At 36.6% G+C, this 21,497-nt stretch overlaps 1 protein-coding gene across 4 annotated transcripts in view; it reads left to right on the top strand.

Annotated features, from left to right (window-relative positions):
- Positions 1-17,793, top strand: part of TTK (TTK protein kinase) — a gene marked incomplete at both ends in the record, with an annotated part of 39,318 nt that extends 21,525 nt beyond the window's left edge. For all 4 annotated transcript variants that reach the window (XM_082855368.1, XM_082855367.1, XM_082855369.1 and 1 more), the window contains 10 exons: positions 968-1,094; positions 4,662-4,754; positions 8,186-8,343; positions 8,475-8,626; positions 9,994-10,118; positions 11,690-11,770; positions 14,822-14,998; positions 15,506-15,590; positions 15,893-15,990; positions 17,707-17,793. In XM_082855368.1, the coding sequence (XP_082711494.1) occupies positions 968-1,094; positions 4,662-4,754; positions 8,186-8,343; positions 8,475-8,626; positions 9,994-10,118; positions 11,690-11,770; positions 14,822-14,998; positions 15,506-15,590; positions 15,893-15,990; positions 17,707-17,793 (1,183 nt within the window). The remainder of the gene's footprint in view (positions 1-967; positions 1,095-4,661; positions 4,755-8,185; positions 8,344-8,474; positions 8,627-9,993; positions 10,119-11,689; positions 11,771-14,821; positions 14,999-15,505; positions 15,591-15,892; positions 15,991-17,706) is intronic.
- Between the last annotated feature and the right edge of the window lie 3,704 nt (positions 17,794-21,497).

Here is a 21,497-nt window from a genome sequence, read left to right as displayed (position 1 = left end):
CAAAGGAGGTGTTAACTGGAGCGTGCTGGTCTCTGCTGGTGGTGCAGTTCATATAGTTCTGGTGGTGTTCAAGACTGGAGCGGCGGGCAGTGAGGGATGAGTGAAGAAGTTGGTCGGTGTTGATTGACAGGAAACACAAGGGATATTGAAAAGCAAATCAATGGCATTTCTAAGAAAAGAAAGAAAGGGATGTGGCATATCCTATAACTAGGGGCTATATTTTTAATGTCTTAGAGGATAACGGAAATCCATGATGCCTTTTGCTTTTCATTTTCATAATGTAATCTTTGATCTTAATTAGAACTGGCCTTGGGGTTTTATAACCTAGTCTCTTTCCTACTTAATACAATTTTGCTATATATTACCTAATTTTATTATACTTAGAATATTTTAAAGAATGACAGCTAACTAAACAAGGTATATAGTTATTTCTTGCGAAACTATTTACTGTCAACAAATACTTGTAGAATTCCTTTGTGCCAAGCACCATTCTTGGTGTTGAGCATACAACAGTGGACAAGACAAGCAAAGCACGAACGTGAGCTGAGCTGCTTTATGCTCAAAGGCCAAACTCCTCTGATGTAATTGGCTTTCACATACTTCCAGGAGGCTGTGTAGAACGTTATTGTTAAGAAGCACTCATAACATCTGTGATCAGCCATAGGCTGAGATTTGCCTTGGCTAAATTTTATAAAATAACCCCAACTCTATATTTTAAATGACATCTTATTTATTTTAATAAGGATTTCTTGTCTGGGGACAAAAAATTACTTTCAGAAAGAACTCCCCCAAAATGAAATTTCTGGTGATGATGTCTCAAGGATAAATAATTCAGATGTACTAGGAAAACTCATTTGGATTCTGTTTGATGTAACACATTTAAATGTATATCCACCATACAAAATCTGAGTCAGAATCTTGTTTTCAAAGCTTTAATGTTTTAAATTTTGAAAAATACCTTTCCCAGTTTCAGGACTCCAGTTGTAAAGAACGACTTTCTACCTGCTTGTCAGTTGTCAACACCATATAGCCACCTTCCCTATTTCCAGCAACAACAGCAGCAAGTACCCGTTACTCCACTTCAAAATTTGCAGGTTTGATAAGCTTTATTTATAATGGTGCATGTTAAGGTATGATCAGTTTCAAAGGTTTTATTTTTGCAGGATCTAGTTTTTAAGAATGGTGTTAAAGACTTGTCCATTCTTAGTCCCATTAGGCAAAACTCTTTTCTGCTGTTCTCATAAAGGTGCCTTACGACTTTGAGAGGTTAGTTATTGAAGAAGCTAATGAAGCTTTTTTCACTAACTAGCCCGAAGTATCTAGTTTGAGTAGCTAGATAAAATTTCTTCTGTAATCTAGGCTGTTTTTTTATTCTGTTTAACAATGTAAACCAGCTGTTAGTGAGCAGCTTCATTTCACTGGCTGTTTAATATACAAGTAAATTTTTAAGAATATCAGAATAGCAATATGAGATACTACTAGAATATATTATAAAGTAGTTATTATAAAGTATTGATAAGGTAAAAAATTTTTTGCTGGTAAGGTATTGCCATCTGGGAAAAAAATTATTTAGAGACTCTCTCGACATCAATACTAAAATTTGTTTCTAGTAACTATCTGAAAAGCAGCTTAATATTGGTAGAAAGAATAGGCTTTGAAGGGAGACTGCCTGTCCTTGACTCTCGACCTCACTACTTACCAGCTATGTGACCTTTTACAAGTTAAATAAACTCTTGTGCTCATTTCATCATCTTTTTTTTTTTTTTAATTTTTTTTTTTTTTTTTTTTTGTGGTAAGAGGGCCTCTCACTGTTGTGGCCTCTCCCGTTGCGGAGCACAGACTCCAGACGCGCAGGCTCAGCGGCCGTGGCTCACGGGCCCAGCCGCTCCGCGGCACGTGGGATCTTCCCGGACCGGGGCACGAACCCGTGTCCCCTGCATCGGCAGGCGGACTCTCAACCACTGCGCCACCAGGGAAGCCCCATTTCATCATCTTTAAAATGGGGGTAATAAACCTATCTACCCCATAGGATGATTGTGAAGATTAAATTAGTTAATATATACGTAGTTCTTACAACAGAGCCTGGTGCTTAGTAAATAATAAAATTTAGCAGCAATTGTTTAAATAAAACAGCAAAAAAAAAACCCCAAATAAACCACAAGTGATTAACTAAACAAATCAAGAGATTAAAAAACTAGACGACAGAAAGTAGAACAATGGGTACCAGGGGCTAGAGGGAGAGAGGAATGGGGAGTTACTGTTTGAGGGGTGCAGGGTTTTTTCAGTATGAGATGATGAGAAGTCCTGGAGGTAGATGGTGGTAATGGTTGCACAACAGTGTGAATGTACTCAACCCCACTGAAGAGTATACTTAAAAATGGTTAAGACGTTACATTTTGTGTTATGTAAATTTTACCATAATTTTAAAAATAATGGAATAAAAAATTTAGCCAACAGTAGAGTATACTAACTGTGGAAAGAGGTAATAGTGCTTTGAGGATTGACTCAGCAGTATAATAACTATAAAGGAGACAGAGCAGGTTGAGCAGGTTTGCCCACACGTTCATTCAAAAAGCATTCATTGAGCTACTAGTCATGTAGTAGTAGTTCAGCCTGTTTGAGCTGAACTCTGAAAGCCAAGCAGACATGACCGAGTGAAGGGTCGAGGAGCCTTCCAGAAGAGGCCAGTGTCGGGAGGAAACTAAAGGAGGCCAGAGTGTGGCTAGAGCTCCCCAAGGGGCAGGGGTGACCCTGAGGGTTCTGCTGGGCCCTTTAAGTTTTGCCCCAAGAGGGATAGATAGGAAGCCGTGGCACAGGTTAGAGAAGGGAAGTGAAGTGACCTTAGACTAAGTGCCTTGCGGGATGTCCGGTGTAGGAAACTGAATGTCACATCGGCATTGAATCCGAAATAGGTCAGAATTACTTTATCTAATAACTTTCAGCAGCTAGGGGGAAAGACTATTGAAGGGCTTCCTTTCCTCTCAGAAATTTTCAGTTTAAGTAGGAGAGGAAGCTCCAAAAGCAAGAGAGGGGAGGGAGCAATGAAGACTTGTGATGAAGTTACAACTCAATGACAAATAATGGGTACATGTTCAAAGCCTAACACTTTCGTACAGAAAACATACTTCATGACTCAACAGTGTTGCTCAGCCCTAGATTAAAGAAATTAGAAACCGTATCTTTTATTTTTTTAACACCTTTATTGGAGTATAATTGCTTTACAATGTTGTGTTAGTTTCTGCTGTATAACACAGTGAATCAGCTGTATGTATATATACATCCCCATATCCCCTCCCTATTGTGTCTCCCTCCCACCCTCCCTATCCCACCCCTCTAGGTGGTCACAAAGCACCGAGCTGATCTCCCTGTGCTATGTGGCTGCTTCCCACTAGCTATCTATTTTACGTTTGGTAGTGTATATATGTCCATGCCACTCTCTCACTTCGTCCCAGCTTACCCTTTCCCCTCCCCGTGTCCTCAGGTCCATTCTCTATGTCTGCGTCTTTATTCCTGTCCTAAAATGGTTCATCAGAACCTTTTTTTTTTTTTAGATTCCATATATATCTGTTAGCATACGGTATTTGTTTTTCTCTTTCTGACTTACTTCACTCTGTATGACAGACTCTAGGACCATCCACCTCACTACAAATAGCTCAATTTCATTTCTTTTTATGGCTGAGTAATATTCCATTGTATATATGTGCCACATTTTCTTTATCCATTCATCTGTCGATGGGCACTTAGGTTGCTTCCATGTCCTGGCTATTGTGAATAGTGCTGCAGTGAACATTGGGGTACATACATGACTGTTTTTGAATTATGAGAAGGCTTATCTTTTATGTTATGTAGAAGGAGAGCACGTGAGAAAGATTCTACCATTTGGGCTGTAAAGCATGACTTAGTTGAATTGAGGTTTATTCAGACCTTGTTTCAACTTGGTTAATCAGCTAATCAGGCACTCTCTGTGTCTCCAGCTTCCTTGTCAGCTCAGAGTAAGTCCTCACACACTCCATCTGTTCAGAGCGTTTATAGGTCCACAGATGGTCTAGCATCAGGGAAGAGAGGGGAGGCGTGTTGTATATAGTACATCGGTTGAGAGTTTGCTGAGGAAGATGCTCAAGTTCAAAATAAGCAGCGTGTTGAGTATCACCCAGCATAAAGGGGGCATCACTGAAATCTGCATCTGATTGACTCTGGAACTCTTAGCACCTTAGCATGCTGCTTCCTTTATAATGTAATGCTCCAGGAGAAAAAAATATATAGATAAAGTTGTGTGTTTATATATGTAAGTATGTAAGTAAAAAGGTTTGTGTAAGAAAAAAGAACAGGTAAGAAAGATGAAAAGCGATAGCTTGTGAGTTTGTGTGTTGGACATTAAGAGGGTTTTTTTCCCCCTTAAATTTTCTATTTATGTATTATGTTAAGAAGTAAAGGCAAGTTGGAAGGGGAGACTTTGGAACTTTGCCTATATATTAATTTAATAAGTTTATTTTTTTGACTAAAGTATGTAAATTGCTTCTTTAAAATATTGAAATATTGTGACATCTAATTAAGAGTTCAGATAATTTCAGAATTGGAAGCATTTCACTGTACTAAATGCAAGCTAGTTTCTCAGGCATGTTCTCTGAACATTTGAATCCTTATCTATTTTAATGATTTAGATTTCAGCATCCTCTTCAGCAAATGAATGCATTTCAGTTAATGGAAAAATGTATTCCATACTGAAGCAGCTAGGAAGTGGAGGTTCAAGTAAGGTAGGTATCCTGAATATTTAAGGAATGGATAAAAATATTTTAAACTTTCCTCTCTTTGTCTTTTTACCTTTTGAGGCCTTTTGTCTTAACTTCTAGGGGCCTGTATTTCCCTTGAGCCAAAAACTCCTTCTCATCCCCTTCTCCCATCCCTTCCCCGCATCCCCTCCCCTCAACAAATGGCATATTTCTTTAGACCCACCTCTTAATTTCAGTTCCCTGCTCTTCCCTCCAATGTCCTATGATTCCATATTTCTTCTCTAAAAAACATTAACATTGACTTGGGGGTGGCGAATGACAGCTTCGTATTATCACCAGAGTCTTTCTAAAAGTGAGTCAGACTGTGATGTGAATAACTGCTATGCCTAGGATGATTCAGCAAGGTATTTGATTAATGGGTTTTGTTTTGTTCTGAGTTTCTCTTTTCAGAAACAGAATTTAGCAACACATGAATTTCTAGATTTGGAATAGATCATTTCCTAAATTTATCTGGGTTCTAAATGTATATGGTTCTAATTCTCTGGCTGGAAGGGATCTCAAAAGAGTTGTCTAAACCTCCCATCTTCAATTCTTCTCATTTTGTTCACTTAAATCCACTTAAATCAGATTTTTACTTTTACCTTCATTATTCACCAAACAATTGTTATCAAAATCACTAATGACCTCCATGTTTTTGCCAAAACTAATTGTTAGCCTTGATTGTGGGTTACCTAGCAATCGGCACAGTTGATTTTTCTTTCCTCACTGAAGCTTTTTTTCCCACTCCGCCTCTTTCAGTGTTCCTCCTGGCCAGCGACCGTTCCTTCTCTGTCCTCCTCATATCCCTGATCTGAATGGTGCAGAGCCCCTGAGCTCAGTTCTTGGCTTTTCTTCTCTTTTCTTCTCTCTCGAAACTCGCTCACTCCCTTGGTGTTCTCATCCAGTCTCGTGGTTTCATGTACCATGTGCATGCTGACAATTCCCAAATCTGTATTTCCAGCTCAGACTTCTCCTTTGAATTCTGGGCTTACGTATCCAATTTGACTGCTCAGCGTCTCTTCTTGGGTGTCTATAGATACTTAAAACTTAATATGTCCCAAGCCTAACTGCTGCTTCATAGTCCTTCCCATTTCAGTAAATGGCAGCTTCATTCTTCCAGTTGCTGGGCCAAGCAGCCTGGGGTCGTCACTGACTGCACTTTCTCTTGACATTCACCCAGCCAATCATCAGTCTTACTGGTTCTACCTCAAAGTCTGTCCACAATCTGGCTGTTCCTCACCACCTCCACTATTATCCCTTCGGCCAAAGTAGCTTCATCTTTTCACCTGAACTGTTACAGTCGCCCTCTAACTAGTCTCGCTGACTCAGTCCTTGCTCTCCTGGCCTATTTTAGCATAAGAGTCGATTTTCCTCGATACCCTCACATCTTTGCTCTAGTGTCTTCTCAATCAGTGCTTCCTTGACCATGCGCTACAACCCCAACTCCTACCTTCCAGTTGCCAGCAAGCTCCGTTCCCCTCTCCTGCTTTATTTTTCTCTGTAGCTCATCTGCTAATATGCTCTGTAATTGACTTATTTGGTTTTGTTGTTTGTGTCCCCTTGCACTTGAATGTGAGTTCCATCAACGTAGGGGTGTTTGTCTGATTTGCTCACCAATGTTTGCTCCGTTATCTAGAACAGTGGCTGGAAAAATAGCAAACACTGAAGTGTTTGTTGGATGAAAAGCCCTCCTCAGCTCTTTTGCTACTCTTAAGTTGTTAAGGATGATACATGAAACACAGCCTGTTTGGTTCATTTTAAGTTTTATTATAATTTTTTAAGACAGCTGACAATAACTAGACTTGCTTAAGATGTCTTGTTAACTTACTATAAATGAGGTGTATACATTACCATGTTTAGCAGTTGTTCAATAATATTAATTTCTGTGTACATTTCCTTTGTTCTCTTCCTTGCCTTACATTTTAGGCATGGGAATAAAAGGACGATGGAATTGATTTTTACCAACATATTTATTTATTTAGTAGCATGTTTTCAGAAGATGTACAATAATCTTAACAGTGTTTTAAACATTTTTTCCTTGGAGGATAATGAAAATGTAAGCTTACTTAAGTCAAGGGCCAAGTGATAAAGCTATGACTGACCCATATTTTCTTAGTGCGATTGAATTATTATTTAATTATTATGACGGCGTTGACAAAATCATCACGCCTCAGGGAAAAGAGGGTAACATGCTTTATGAAACTAACATCGTTCATGCTGTCTATGCTAGAGTTTAGACAGTGACCAACTTATACCCTGTTAAGAGCATTTAGAAAATTCATGGGGCTAGTGGGAATGTTCAAAACACTAATCTTTCTAGTTCTTTCATTATCTTTCCATGAAACTGACAGATTCTAACTCTGACACTATAAGGCTGTTTACCTCACACAAAATGGCTTTCTGCTGTTTTAAAATTACTTTTCTTCCTTGCTGCTTTCTGCCGCTTCTTGCCCTATCACTGTTTTATGCCCCTCCTCCTCTAATTTGCTTTCTGTGCAAGTAAAACTAGTAATAACTTTGTTAGAGTTTTGTATTTAAAATTCAGGTAACTCAGCTGTACCTGACAGACTCTGCTTAACAGTGCACTTGAAATGCATGAACCTCATCTACACTTTGGCTCTTTTCTCACTTCTTGCCAATATCTGCTGGATAGTCATGGTTAATGGCTTTTAAATAAATGATGTTTTACTTCAGTGGGTGCAAGGAGATAAATGAATGTAATTTTTCTTGCTTACACTATCATTTTGTGTCTGAATTCTTGCATTTTAGAAGCCCCATCCCTGTTGCACGTTTGCTGAAAGTTAGACACATTAGCAGTGTTTTCGAAATGTACTATCTGCCTTATCAATATTGCTTAGAAGTTGACTGTCATTATAGCCAGAGCAATTTGACCTGGACCTCAATATGCTGACAGTAACATCTTGTTCCTGACAACTTGATTTTGAAAATTGGACCTGATCTACTTTTTACAGCCGAGTATACTGATAGCTTACAATTAGTACCTATTTTAAAATATTCTTGACCACATGAATGAAATTGTCAACTCCAGGCACAATGGAATAAACACCATCTGTGCAATGAATTATCTTTATTACAGCCCTTAGTCTTCCTTAGCATTTTTTAATGTCTTTTTCTGGTTGCAACATCTAACAGAGTGTTATGAATGTATATGAAATTTAAATTACCTTTCTTATACGTAGATCAGGCAACTACCTATGCCCATTGTCATAGGTAGTTGAGAATGTACTGTTACTCTCCTAACATGCTTTTTTCCTTCTATACTCAAAATAAGCCCAGACATTTTAAATTATTCACATCAATAATCCTTAATCTAAGATTTTATCTATTAATATAGAAATATTGTGGCAGTATGTAAATAGTGTATTCTAACCATTTTCATTTGTTCTACTCTATAGGTATTTCAGGTGTTGAATGGAAAGAAACAGATACATGCTATAAAGTATGTGAACTTAGAAGAAGCAGATAGCCAAACAATTGATAGTTACCGGAATGAAATTGCTTATCTGAATAAACTACAACAACACAGTGATAAAATCATCCGACTTTATGATTAGTAAGAATTTTTTTTTAACTTAAAAAGAAGACTTCTTTTGGCTCTAATTCTTAAGATAAATACTTTGTAAATCTTAGTAGTATAACCTAACCATTTATTGTTTTGTTGTTTTTGTTTGTTTTTAATGGCAGTGAAATCACAGATCAGTACATCTACATGGTAATGGAATGTGGAAATATTGATCTTAATACTTGGCTTAAAAAGAAAAAATCTATCAATCCATGGGAACGCAAGAGTTACTGGAAAAATATGTTGGAGGCAGTTCACACGATTCATCAACATGGTATTTTAAAATCTCTTTGTATGTAAAATTAAAATATTCATTAGTAGTGCTATCTTAGAGAAATACACCTATAATTTTAAGGTATTGGTTATTGGCACCTTTAGGCTAGATAAACTAAATATTTGGAAGTTTAATAAAGATGAAGGGACAAAACCATTTCTTTAAAATGCTGTTAACAGGGACTTCCCTTGGGGCGCAGTGGTTGAGAATCGCCTGCCAATGCAGGGGACACGGGTTCCAGCCCTGGTCCGGGAAGATCCCACATGCTGCGGAACAACTGAGCCCGTGTGCCACAACTACTGAGTCCACATGCCGCAACTACTAAAACCTGTGCGCTCTAGGGCCCGTGCTCCGCAACAAGAGAAGCCACCGCAATGAGAAGCCCGCGCACCTCAACAAAGAGTAGCCCCCGCTCACGGCAACTAGAGAAAGCCCGCGCGTAGCAACGAAGACCCAACACAGCCAAAAATAAATTAATTAATTTAAAAAAAAATGCTGTTAACGAGAGGATATAGTGCATGAACTCAAATCCCCACATCCATAAAGCATGCATAATACGAAATGTATCTTTGTCAGTATTAACATAGTCCATAATCCTGGGTCTCCAAATACTTGGATTATAGCAGATATGAGACTGGGTTTCAGGTATCCTAAAAATCTGAGATTTTTTTTCACTTATTCTCCTAGTTGTTTTGTATTGTGTACCTTGTATGGGAGTTGCTTTTACTTTTTTTTTTTAACTGTTAGCCCTACATTCTGGGTTGGCTTTCACCTTACTTGGCCTTGGTTCTTTTTATGGCTTCTTTGCCTTTACTTTTTCCTTATTTTAAATAACTGATAATGTAGGTAATTGTAAATCGTCTCCTTGTGTCTCCCGTCCTATAAGTTAAAAGATAATTCACCAGTGATGAAGATCAGGCTGTACGGCTGGATATGTCAGGAGCATTAGGGTCCTACCACCTGGCAGTGTAATTTACAGTGCTCTCTCGTGGGCAGTGAATCACAGTGGTTGTTACGAGCATAAACTCTGAAGCCAGACTGCCTGGGTTCAACTCATGACACTGTTACTTAGGCTGTGTGACCTTGAACAGATTGCTTAAACTCTGCCTTAGTTTCCTCAGCTAAAAGTGGGGATAATAATAGTACTTAACCTCAGCATTGTTATGAGGGTTCAATGATTCAATACAGGCGACAAACTTCAAATAGTGCCTGGCACGTAGCAAGTGCTGTATGTTTGTAGTATACATTAAAAGTGAATATTTAATTTGATTGACTAATTAAAGGAATCAACTCAGCAGATTGTGAAATTTTTTTGTACTTAGGATGTTTAACATGGTCTAATATTATAATGGATTTTTATTTTGAAGGTATTGTTCACAGTGATCTGAAACCTGCTAACTTTCTGATAGTTGATGGAATGCTAAAGCTAATTGATTTTGGAATTGCAAACCAAATGCAACCAGATACAACAAGTATTGTTAAAGACTCTCAGGTAATGAATGGCTGGTTACCACACAGTAGAGTTTCAATTCCTTTTCACCTTTGAAATATTATTTTGCTAATGAGGATTTTATTTTTCCCTACTTCATTTTTCAAAGGATTTGAAGCCTTTTTACAAGAACAGATATTATAACTATAAAAAACAAATTAATCACATGATTAAGACAATTTTAGTATAGAAAGTCAAGATCCGGTAGAAATATATCCAGCAATTTTGAATGATTTTCCTATAGCTGAGGTAGAGAAGCAGTAATACCTGCCTTGGAAATCATCTTGGTCATTATCTAAAATTCACCTGAAACTTTGTCTCAGTTTCCTGGTAGCAACCAAAGAGAGAATTGCAGTTTCATGTTTTTCATTGTCCATAAGGTAAAATCATTTCATTCTTCCAGAGAAGTAAAACTTTCCCTATCACTTACATTTGAAAAAAAATTCTTAATTGGGCCTTCCTATTGGAAACACCATAATAAATATACTCAACTGCATTTTTATAATAGGATATGCAATAGCAATCGTAATAAATTTGTCCCCCTAAAAACTAAGGTGATGACAACCAAAGAATGACTCAAAATAATCCTGCTTGGAGCCAAGACAGTGTGTTTCATGTATACAGATTGCTGATGTGGATATTCCTTAATCCTAGCAGTAAAACTGGATTCTTTTAGGAGTAGATGGGCAGCATGCCCTTCAACCAATTCTATTTGACAATCGCTTCTTTCTATATCAAAAATATGGCTGAACATTTAGTTGTAAATCAGCTTGACGATATCGTCTATGGTAAGGCTCTAAAGTATAGGTATTCTGTGTTTGAAAGCAGAATCATTTTAGAATAAAATGAATGCAGTGTAAGGTTGGCATACTCCTGCTGTGGAAAATCTTGCATAATGCAGACACCCATCTCATCTCTATTTGGACGTGGGCCCAGGGAGACAAAGCTAGATTTTTGGTTGGTTGTTTGGTTTATTTAAAAATGTGTTCTGGGGCTTCCCTGGTGGCGCAGTGGTTGAGAGTCCGGCTGCCGATGCAGGGGACACGGGTTCGTGCCCCGGTCCGGGAAGATCCCACATGCCGCGGAGCGGCTGGGCCCGTGAGCCATGGCCGCTGAGCCTGCGCGTCCGGAACCTGTGCTCCGCAACGTGAGAGGCCACAACAGTGAGAGGCCCGCTTACCGCAAAAAAAATAAATAAATAAAAATAAAAAAAATTAAAAAGTGTTCTGGGTCTATTCCAGCACAGAAATGAGCAACTGATCAATTCCTTCAAAGTTTATGGCCATTAATATAATTTTATCCTGGAAAGATTTATGGTTGCTGCCCACCATAAGAAATAGCTCAGCATTCTGTAAGGAGTCAGTTATTTTTATTATGAATCTAATTTATTTTGCTGGAATTGTGAAGAAATTTATGTCTTAATATTTTTCTCAGTTATTAGAGTTTCTCAAATATATTAACTGAAACCTGTAACTCTCCAAGTTGCCAAAAATCTGGCATTCGTGTTTTAAAAAATCTAAAGCAGAATGAAGTATTTTCATTGATTTCTGTGTTTTCTGTCATTTGGCAAGTAGGTTGGTACAGTTAATTATATGCCACCAGAAGCAATCAAAGATATGTCTTCCTCAAGAGAAAATGGGAAATCCAAATCGAAGGTACCGTAAGGTTATTTACATACCATTTCTCTGGCACAAATAGGGAATGGGCTAGTCTCTGAATGAACTTAACAGATAACTGAAAAGTTATTTCTTTAAGTTCTAAAACTTTTTAGACCATTACAGAGACCTTGCTTTATTAAGCAAACTGTCATGGGATTCAGTTTCACTTTTCTTTATTGATTTGAGATTGTTCTTTTAATATTGTGCTTTTAATATGGTGATGCCTCACAATGTGCTCCTATAAGAAATGCACACAGGATGTTTTTTGAGTTTTAAAAATAAAGAAAAAAAAATAAGACTAAATTAGCTCTGATACGGGCACCTTAAATTAAATAACAGTGAACTGATAACCTTTGTTTCCTTTCTGATTCTTAAATTTTATTTCCCATTTCTTCATTTGTTAATTTTCTGTTTCCAAGAACAACTCTAGTAGGTAATATTCCCAGGTACTTTCCCACTTTTCTTATTTCACCACCTCTGTGAGCTTTTGTGTTAGCCTCGTTGGTGCCCCTTGCTGGGTCCATTCTGCCTGCCATGGTGCCTCTGGCTCCCAAGCTAATCCTTCTTTCTCTATACCAGTGTCTTCAAATGGATGCAAGCACACACCACTGTGCAGTACCTGCGTTCAAGTCATAGATCTGCCTCTTTATCAACTGTCTTTGTGACTTAACTTGCCTAGTTTCTTCATCTGCAAGTTAGGCTTGCACACAGTACCTATTTTAAAAGTAATTGAGGATTAAATGGGAAAGAATACAGAGCACTTAGTACATTGTCCAGCTTGAAACAATTGCTTAATAAATGTGCTTTCATTTACTAAATTATATTTTCCTTCCTAGGAAATTGTGGCTTCTAAATATCTTTTCAAATAGCTGGCATAAAATTATGCCAAATAGTCTCTCTTATAAAAATTCTTTTTATGCCTCTTTAGCTTCTCCTTTTCTTTTAATACTTAGATTTCTCTTTCTCTTTTTCTTGATTAGGCTTGCCAGGGTTTTGTTAATTTTAAAGAACCAGGTCTTCATTTCATTTATTAACTCTATTTTCATTTGTCTTCTAATTAGTTTCTGCTTTTATCTTTGTTGTTTATATTCCCTTTAGGTTTCTCCCCCCAGCTTCTGCATTTAAATAATTGCTAATTTAATTTTAGTATTCTTCCTTATAATTAAAACATTAAAACTGAATTTTACTTTGAGTTTTACTTTAGCTGCTACTTCTAGGTTTTATGGTAGTGTTTCTTATTTTCATTAATTTCCAAAATTTCTAATTTCAGTTTTAAAATTGTTTCATTCTTTGGTACTTTAAAATAAAATTTACTTTGAACTGCATGTAGTGTTCAGATTCTTTTCAGTTATCAACTCAGTACTTAAATAGGTCGTATTGGTCAATCTCAACTAGTGATTCTGAATAGAAGATAAATTTTTATCCCAACATGGGAGGTAATCCTTGTTATGGAAGAGCTCAAAGCCCCTCCCAGTCTCCCTCTGTTCTCGAATTGCTTTCCAGTGAACAGGCTTGGCCATCTGGGGCTCCTGTTCTGAGGTCTATTGGGCCCATTCATTACTCCTCTCTCCTCTCTGCTTCAAATGCCTCTACCACGCACGACCTGTGGCTGTGGGTAGTTTGTCTCCATTCACGTTCCGCTTTTATTGTAGATAGTTTCCATATGTTTACGGTTTTGCTACCAGGCTGCTCTGTCTGTCTTATCTGGGGCTTTGGAGAGTTTGAAAACCACACGGCCACAGCCATTTTTCCAGAATCTGAAATTCTTTTTAATTCATGATTTAGTATTTAGAAATGGACTTATATTTCCAAGTGGTTAAATTGGAGGAAGAGGAGGTTATTTTTTTATTAATTTTCAGTTTTCTTTGTGTTCAGATAACGGGATCTATTCTGTCATGTTCTGAAAGGCATGTTTAAATCTGCCCTCCTTCAAAGAATTTAATACAATTTTTGCTTTATATAGTTCTATTAAATGTGGTTTCAGTGCATAGAAGTTCATAACTGTCATCTCTTCTTGGTTGATTGTACCTTTTATCACTGTAAAATGGCTTTCTCTCTTCTGTTAGAAGCATTTTGCCATGTTCTCTTTTTCTAATATTAATATTGCTGTCTCTGCTTTCGTTTCCTTTTTTTTTCTTTCTTGCATTTGGTTATAGATGTCCATTTCTTTTTTCCTTGTACCTTTCTGTGTCATTTGGTTTAGATTAATCCTTTGTGTAGAGCATGTGGTTACATTTTGTTTTAATGCATATTGAGTATCTTTTAAAAGAGGAATTTAGCCATTCTCATTTATTATGCTCACTTCTGTGTTTGGTCTTAATCATGTTCTTTTAAAAGTCAAAAGCATAATTATGTTATAATATCACATTATTTCTAATGAGATTATTTAATACAAAGAACATTTAATAATAAGTAATATTTATTGAGTACTTACTATACCAGAAACTATTCTCTATGCTTACCCATATCTCATGGTTACATCATTTAAGGCCCATGACAACGTACTTTTGTTATTTCTGTTTTAGAGATGAGGAAACAGAGACATGTAGAATTACTAGCTAGTGATAAGACCAGGATTCAAGCCCAGCCCAGCCCAGTCTGGCTCTATAGTTTGTGTTCTTAAGTTTAGGATAGCTCAACTTAAATAACCTTTTTAAAATCTATACATACTTATGAATTTATATAAAAACTTATTTTAATTCAGTAATTTTGGGGAAAACATGTAAATTTAAAATGTGCACTTAGGGTTTTTAGTTTTATGTTTTCACAGGCTGACAAGAATGTCATATTTTGTTTCAGTTGAAATATTTTGATTATGAGTTTGTTGAAAGATTTAAACTGAAGTTCATTTCTTTTGATAAAATAACCAAGTGTAATCAAAACGAGAAGAGGATGTTTTGTCATGAACATAGTCTAATAGTTGGACATTTATTGAGATTTAGTTATGATTTTAAATATTAGGGTATGTGTGTGTGTGTGTGTATAATATTTTAATTTTATGTTAAAATAACAGTAACTTCTTCTTTTTTTTTTTTTTTTTTAACTTAGATAAGCCCCAAAAGTGATGTTTGGTCCTTAGGTTGCATTTTGTACTATATGACTTACGGGAAAACACCGTTTCAGCATATCATTAATCAGATTTCTAAATTACATGCCATAATTGACCCTAATCATGAAATTGAATTTCCTGATATTCCAGAGAAAGATCTTCAAGATGTGTTAAAGGTAACATTAATAGTATATACATATAGAAGAGCTATATTTCATGTAGTACTTAATTGTTTACTTAAAGAAATAGCTGAGGGAGTTCTCTGGCTGTCCAGTGGTTAGGACTCAGCACTTTCACTGCCATGGCCTGGGTTCAATCCCTGGTCAGGGAACTAAGATCCCACAAGCCGCATGGCACACCCAGAAAAGAAAAAAGAAAGAAAAAGAAATAGTTGAAATGATTGGAGTTATGTAACTGGCTTAGATATAACTGAGAGGTCTATTGAGAGGAATTGCTTACTGAGTTAGTTTTTAAAGATGTGTTAAGTTCACTTTGAAGGTTTTTAAAACTTATGAATACTTGGAGATTTTGCAAAAATGACGTGTAAAATAATTTTGTCATTTCTAAGTAGGCTCTCTAGAAAGCAACTTCTGTAATATGATGCAGTCTGGGAAAATACTGTATCAATATTGCATAAGAAAACTTGCTTCGTTTTTTTAAAAAATTTATCTTTATTTTTATAGTGTTGTTTAATAAGGGACCCTAAACAGAGGATCTCCATTCCTGAGCTCCTGGCACATCCATATGTTCAGATTCAAACTCATCCAGGTACTTCTTTAAAAATAAGTTTATTACCAGATTGCTAATATAAACAGCCTTCTGGCTGCTCTCCTCCTGCCTGCCTCCTTCCTTAAGGATATTCCTTAATGCTAAATACTAAAATAAATGAGATCACCTTTCTCTACCTGCTGGCATTCATTTTTACCTATCCTAGGTAAGGGGCTATGATCAGTGATAAGTTACAAGAATGCCAGTTATTGTGCTTTTAAACAGAATACATATTTATATATGAACTTATATTTTTCTTATTTGATACCAGTGTGCTATTGATTATATCTATTATTTTACAGGGAACCAGATGGCTAAGGGAACCACTGAAGAAATGAAATATGTTCTGGGCCAACTTGTTGGCCTGAATTCTCCTAACTCCATTTTGAAAACTGCTAAAGTATGTCTATTCTCTGTCTACACTAATTTTAATCGTTTTGTATAATTTAGTGAGTTAGACACTTAAACAGGTAATGCAAAGGAAAGTTGGCCCAATCATCAGATCAGCTATGAAGTGTGTTTCTGTATTTAGATACTTAACATGTACTTTTTGACAAATATAGATTTATTTGATTTATATTCTTATTGTGCAGACAGCACAATTGAAAATGGATTGTCATATAGGGTGCATTGAAAAGACTGCTGTTGGGTCTCAACTGGAATAAATTCAATAAGGAATCTTAAATCAACACCATTTTTAACACAGCTTTTGAATTCATTTTTTTCTAGCCAACTTTATTTTTAAACCATCGTAGAGAAATCACAGTACTTGTCACATGTAATGACTTCTGTGAGGCTGTATATAGCAGTCAGTACATTTCTCAAAGCAAATGTCTCCAATCTTTTAGTCTCCCAATGCCTCTTTATATCTATACCATAATTTTTTGGATCTCACTGACATCAAACACCTAGTCATTTCCAGAACACTAGGTATGCTTATTGACTTTAGTTACTAGTTATATATATCAGTTATAACATTATTGTAAAATTATGGGAGCTTAAACTAAAATCACTGTTAGCTCTATGGATAGGGATAACACCAATCTAAGATGTTAAGAACTTGGATACAGTTTTGGAGGAATTTACTATATATTCACCATTATATTTGTATCCATATGATATAAGGTAAATTTTTTCTTAAATTTTCTCAAGTTCTGATAGCTAAATCAGTGGCTTTAGGAATTGAAATTGGACAAAATTTGTTCTGTAATTTTTCTCTATGTTTCATATCTCTATGTTTTAAATTTCTACCAGTGTATTGTTTAAAGCCTTTTATAAATAAAATTGAGGTGGGTTACCTTTATCACTAAGGTTATGTGTTCCTTGATGGCAAAGATATCTTTCATCTTCATAAATTAGATGTTGGCTTAGCCTTAAGTCCTTTACTAAATATGTAGATTTTAATATAGCTAATTATACTTATTTGTATAGCAGTTGTATTTTTTTTTAAATGTCTTCCATTCTTTAGTTTAAATATCAGCTGAAAGTATATTTCCTGATGAGTGTATTTTACAGTATAGGAATTTATCTAAGACTGGCTTTATTTAAGAAAAAGTAAGGTATCTTGTAATAACCTATAATGAAAAAGCATATGAAAAACAATATATAGAGAGAGGGATAGATAGATACAGATACAGATACAGATATAGATATAATCTGAATCACTTTGCTGTACACCAGACACTAACACAATATTGTAAATCAGCTGTACTTCAATTTTTAAAAAAAGAGTTTTGCTATGCAATATTGTACATCAACTATACTTCAATAAAAATAAACAATTTAAAAAGAGGTTTGTTGAAACAGAAAAGAAAAAGAAAAAGTAAGGGAGATTAAGAAGGCCTTGAGGATGCATATATATGCTTATAAATAGCTATGTTACATTTTTCTTACAGAAAGATTGATCTGCATCGCATGATCGCTGATTCTTAGGCCAAGCTAGCTGTTTAAAAATTTTTCATTATCTCCAATAGTGTATAAAATAATTTCCTAATTATAAGAACAAGGGAGAAATTTGTTACATATTAGAAGATGTGGAGTTAAACCTTTGTTAATCTGATATGGTAATACATTGAATTTTAAAAGTTATAAATCAGGTGTGTGTTTTTAATTTCAGACTTTATATGAGCACTATAGTGGTGGTGAGAGTCATGATTCCTGTTCATCATCCAAGACTTTGGAAAAAAAATGGGGAAAAAAATGATTTGCACCTACTCATAAACTGTCAGGTATCACCTGTAAAATATATTGGACTGTTATACTCTTGATTCTGTGTGGAAATCTACTCCTGAAGACAACTTCACTCTGAAATGTCATTGGCAGAAAAATTCAGTGGATTATCCTCAAAAGAAAACTGTAAAAAACCACTAATGACACTGTATGTATTAAATTGTAGAATTGTTTTCTCTTTTGTGCTTCCCTGTAAATCTAATCTATTTGATATCATTTTCACACTTGGAATAGTGGGTGAAAAGTGGAAATATTTTCTGAAGAACTATGTAAATGGGCTTTGTATAGTATAAAATGACACTAAAATGTCAAAGTTGTAGAACTGTTTTCTTCAAGCAAATATATTGTTGGTGAGGCAACAGAATTCTTAATAAAAATGGATTAAGGGGAAACATGAGAGTAGACCTTAGTAAATTAACTTTGGGGGAAAAAAAATTCCAAAGTGTTCAAATTCTAAAATAGATTTCCAGTTGTTTTATGGCACTGATAATACTCCAGCATTTTAGGGCTTCACTTGGCTTTCTTAATTCTCCGTTTAATTCTTCATAGTATCTATTGTTTTGGGTGTTCAGAGTATCATGCTGGATTCTAAGATGTAGTCTGTATAGGGCATGACCTCAATTGTACGACTTGCTTGGTAATGAGTAATTACAAATGTGGTCCCAGAATTTGAGTCTGAATCGAACAGATTACTTAAGGATATTACCATGTAGTATTCTTTTCCCCAAATTTTTCTTTAGCTTTTAAAACAGTTTTAGAGTCTCAGCAAAATTGAGGGGAAGGTGCAGAGATTTCCCATTTAACCCCTGCCCCACACATACACAGCTTCCCCCATTACCAACATCCCCACCAGAGTGGTACGTTTGTTACATTTAAGGAACCTACATTGACGCACTGTAATAATCACCCGAAGTCTATAGTATACATATACCTAGTTCACTCTTGGTGGTGCATGTTCTAGGGATTTGGACAAATGTATAATAGCATGCATCTATCATTATACTATTGTAAAAATATTTTCAGTGCCTGAAAAATTCACTGTGCCCCACCTATTCATCCCTCCCCTACCCCCAACCCCTGGGAACCACTGATCTTTTTACTGTTTCCATAGTTTTGCCCTTTCTAGAATGTCATATAGCTGGAATTATACAGTACGTAGCCTTTCAGATTAGCTTCTTTCACTTAGCAATGTGCACTTAGTAACATGCACCTCCATGTCTTTTCATGGCTTGAGAGCTCATTTCTTTTTAGTGCCTAGTAGTATTCCATTGTCTGGATGGACCACAGTTTATCCATTCACCTCCTGAAGGACGTCTTGGTTGCTTCCAGTTTTTGGCAATTATGAATAAAGCTGCTGTAAACATCTGTGTGCAGGGCTTTGTGTGGTGTTCAGCTTCAGAGGAGTTGACTACCAAGGAGCATGACTGATGGATTATATGGTAAGAGTATGTCTAGTTCTGTAACAAAGTGCCAAACGGTCTTGCACAGTGGCTGTGCCGTTGTGCATTGTCTCCCGCAGTGAGTGAGCGTTCCTGTTGCTCCACATCCTCGCCAGCATTTGGTGTTGTCAGTGTTCCAGATCTGGGTCACTCTAGTAGATGTGTTGTGGTATCTCATTGTTTTTTGTTTTTCTTTGCAGTACATGGGCCTCTCACTGTTGTGGCCTCCTCCGTTGCGGAGCACAGGCTCCAGAGGTGCAGGCTCAGCGGCCATGGCTCACGGGCCCAGCCACTCCGCAGCATGTGGGATCTTCCCGGACCAGGGCACGAACCCATGTCCCCTGCATCGGCAGGCGGACTCTCAACCACTGCGCCACCAGGGAAGCCCCCTCATTGTTGTTTTAATTTGCATTTCCCTGATGACAGCTGATGTGTGGAGCATTGTTTCATATACTTACGTGCCATCCACCTGATACCTTCTTTAGTGAGATCTTTGCTTCTTTGTCAAAGATCTATTAACTATATTTATGGGGTTCTATTTCTGGGCCGTCCATTCTGTTCCATTGATCAATTTAGCTTTTCCTTCACCAATACCACGCTGTCTTGATTACTGTCACTTTACAGTAAGTCTTGAAGTCAGGTGGTGTCAATCCTCCAACTTTGTTCTTCTCCTTCAGTAGTGTGTTGGCTGTTCTGGGGGGTTTTGCTATTTCACATAGAGTTAAAATCTGTTTGTCAGTATCCCCAAGTAACTTGCTGGAATTTTGATTGGGATTATATTGAATCCCAATTGTAGATCAAATTGGGAAGAACTGACATCTTGACAGTATTGAGTCTTCCTGTCCAAGAACATGGACTATTTCTCCATTTATTTAGTTCTTCCTTAATTTCATTCTTCAGAGTTTTGTAGTTTTCCTCATATAGACCTTGTACATACATTGTTAGATTTGTACATGAATATTTCATTTTGGGGCCTGCTAATGTAAATGGCATTGTGTTTTTCATTTCAAATTCCACTTCTTCTTTGCTGTTATATAGGAAAATGATTGACATTTATATATTAACCTTGTATCCTGCAGTGTTGCTATAGTTGCTTATTTGTTCCAGGAGTGGTTTTATGGATTCTTTTGGATTTTCTACGTACATGATAACGTCATCTGCAAACAGGACAGTTTTATTTCTTCCTTCCCAATCTGTATACCTTTTATTTCTTCTTATTGCAGTAGGTAATACTTCCAGTATGATGTTGGAAGGAGTGACGCCAAGTCTTTGCCTTGTTTTTGGTCTTAGTGGGAAAACCTCAAGTTTTTATTAAGTATGATGTTTGCTGTATGTTTTTTATAGATATTCTTTATCAAATTAAGAAAGTTCTCTGTTTCTAGCTTGCTGAAAGTTTTTATCGTGAATGGGTGTTGGATTTTGTCAAATGCTTTTTCCGCATCGATCAATAATGGTCATGTGATTTATCTTTTCTTAGCCTGTTGATGTGATGGATTATTGTGTGTTATTATAACTGACACCATCTTGGGCCCTTCTAGTTTCTCCTGTCCTGCTGCTGACCCTGCGCAGGATTGTACTCTGTCTTGTTTCCAAGCACCTACCCCCCATACCCTAAGTTAACTATAAAATTGTCCCAGTGGCCCCTCGGCGTGCCGAGTGCAGCTGTGAATGCTTCCGGGTCATTATCTGTCCAATCCCAATCCCACCCTATGATTAAATTACCATAAAATAAACTGGTCCGCTGATTGTATGGATCAGTTTGTCCGTCTCAAGATGCCTTTCCAGCTCAGTGGGCACTTTTCATTTCTTCCGTCCTCTAGCAATTACATTAATTGATTTTTGAATGTTGAACCAGTCTTGCATATCTGGGATAAATCCCATTTGCTTGTGGTTTATCATTTTTTAATACATTCTCTCTTAAAATTACCCCTTGAAAGTGACACCCTTTACTTCCACTCACAATTCATTGGCTAAAGAATTTACATGGTTAAATGTAATAGCCATGTGTTCAAAAGAAAAAGAAAAAAAGAGCTAGAAATATATGATGAACAGCACCAATTAAAATTTATCAGAAGATATAGCAATACTCTTTTATTTTGCTTCAATCAGGGGTTCCTACCCTGTAGTTCAGGGCCTCCCAGGGCTACTGGGTATTGAGTGGCACAAAGAGAATGGAAGTATTCTCTTTTCTTACGTCACTTTGGAGGGGTTTTATTTTATGCTACTTTCCCGAAGTAGT

The sequence above is a fragment of the Leucopleurus acutus genome (genome assembly GCF_964270905.1).
Source record: "Leucopleurus acutus genome assembly, chromosome: 15".
Lineage (NCBI taxonomy): Eukaryota > Metazoa > Chordata > Mammalia > Artiodactyla > Delphinidae > Leucopleurus > Leucopleurus acutus.
The sequence above is the reverse complement of the archived record's forward strand: the minus strand, read 5'-3'. Positions and strand labels throughout refer to the sequence as shown.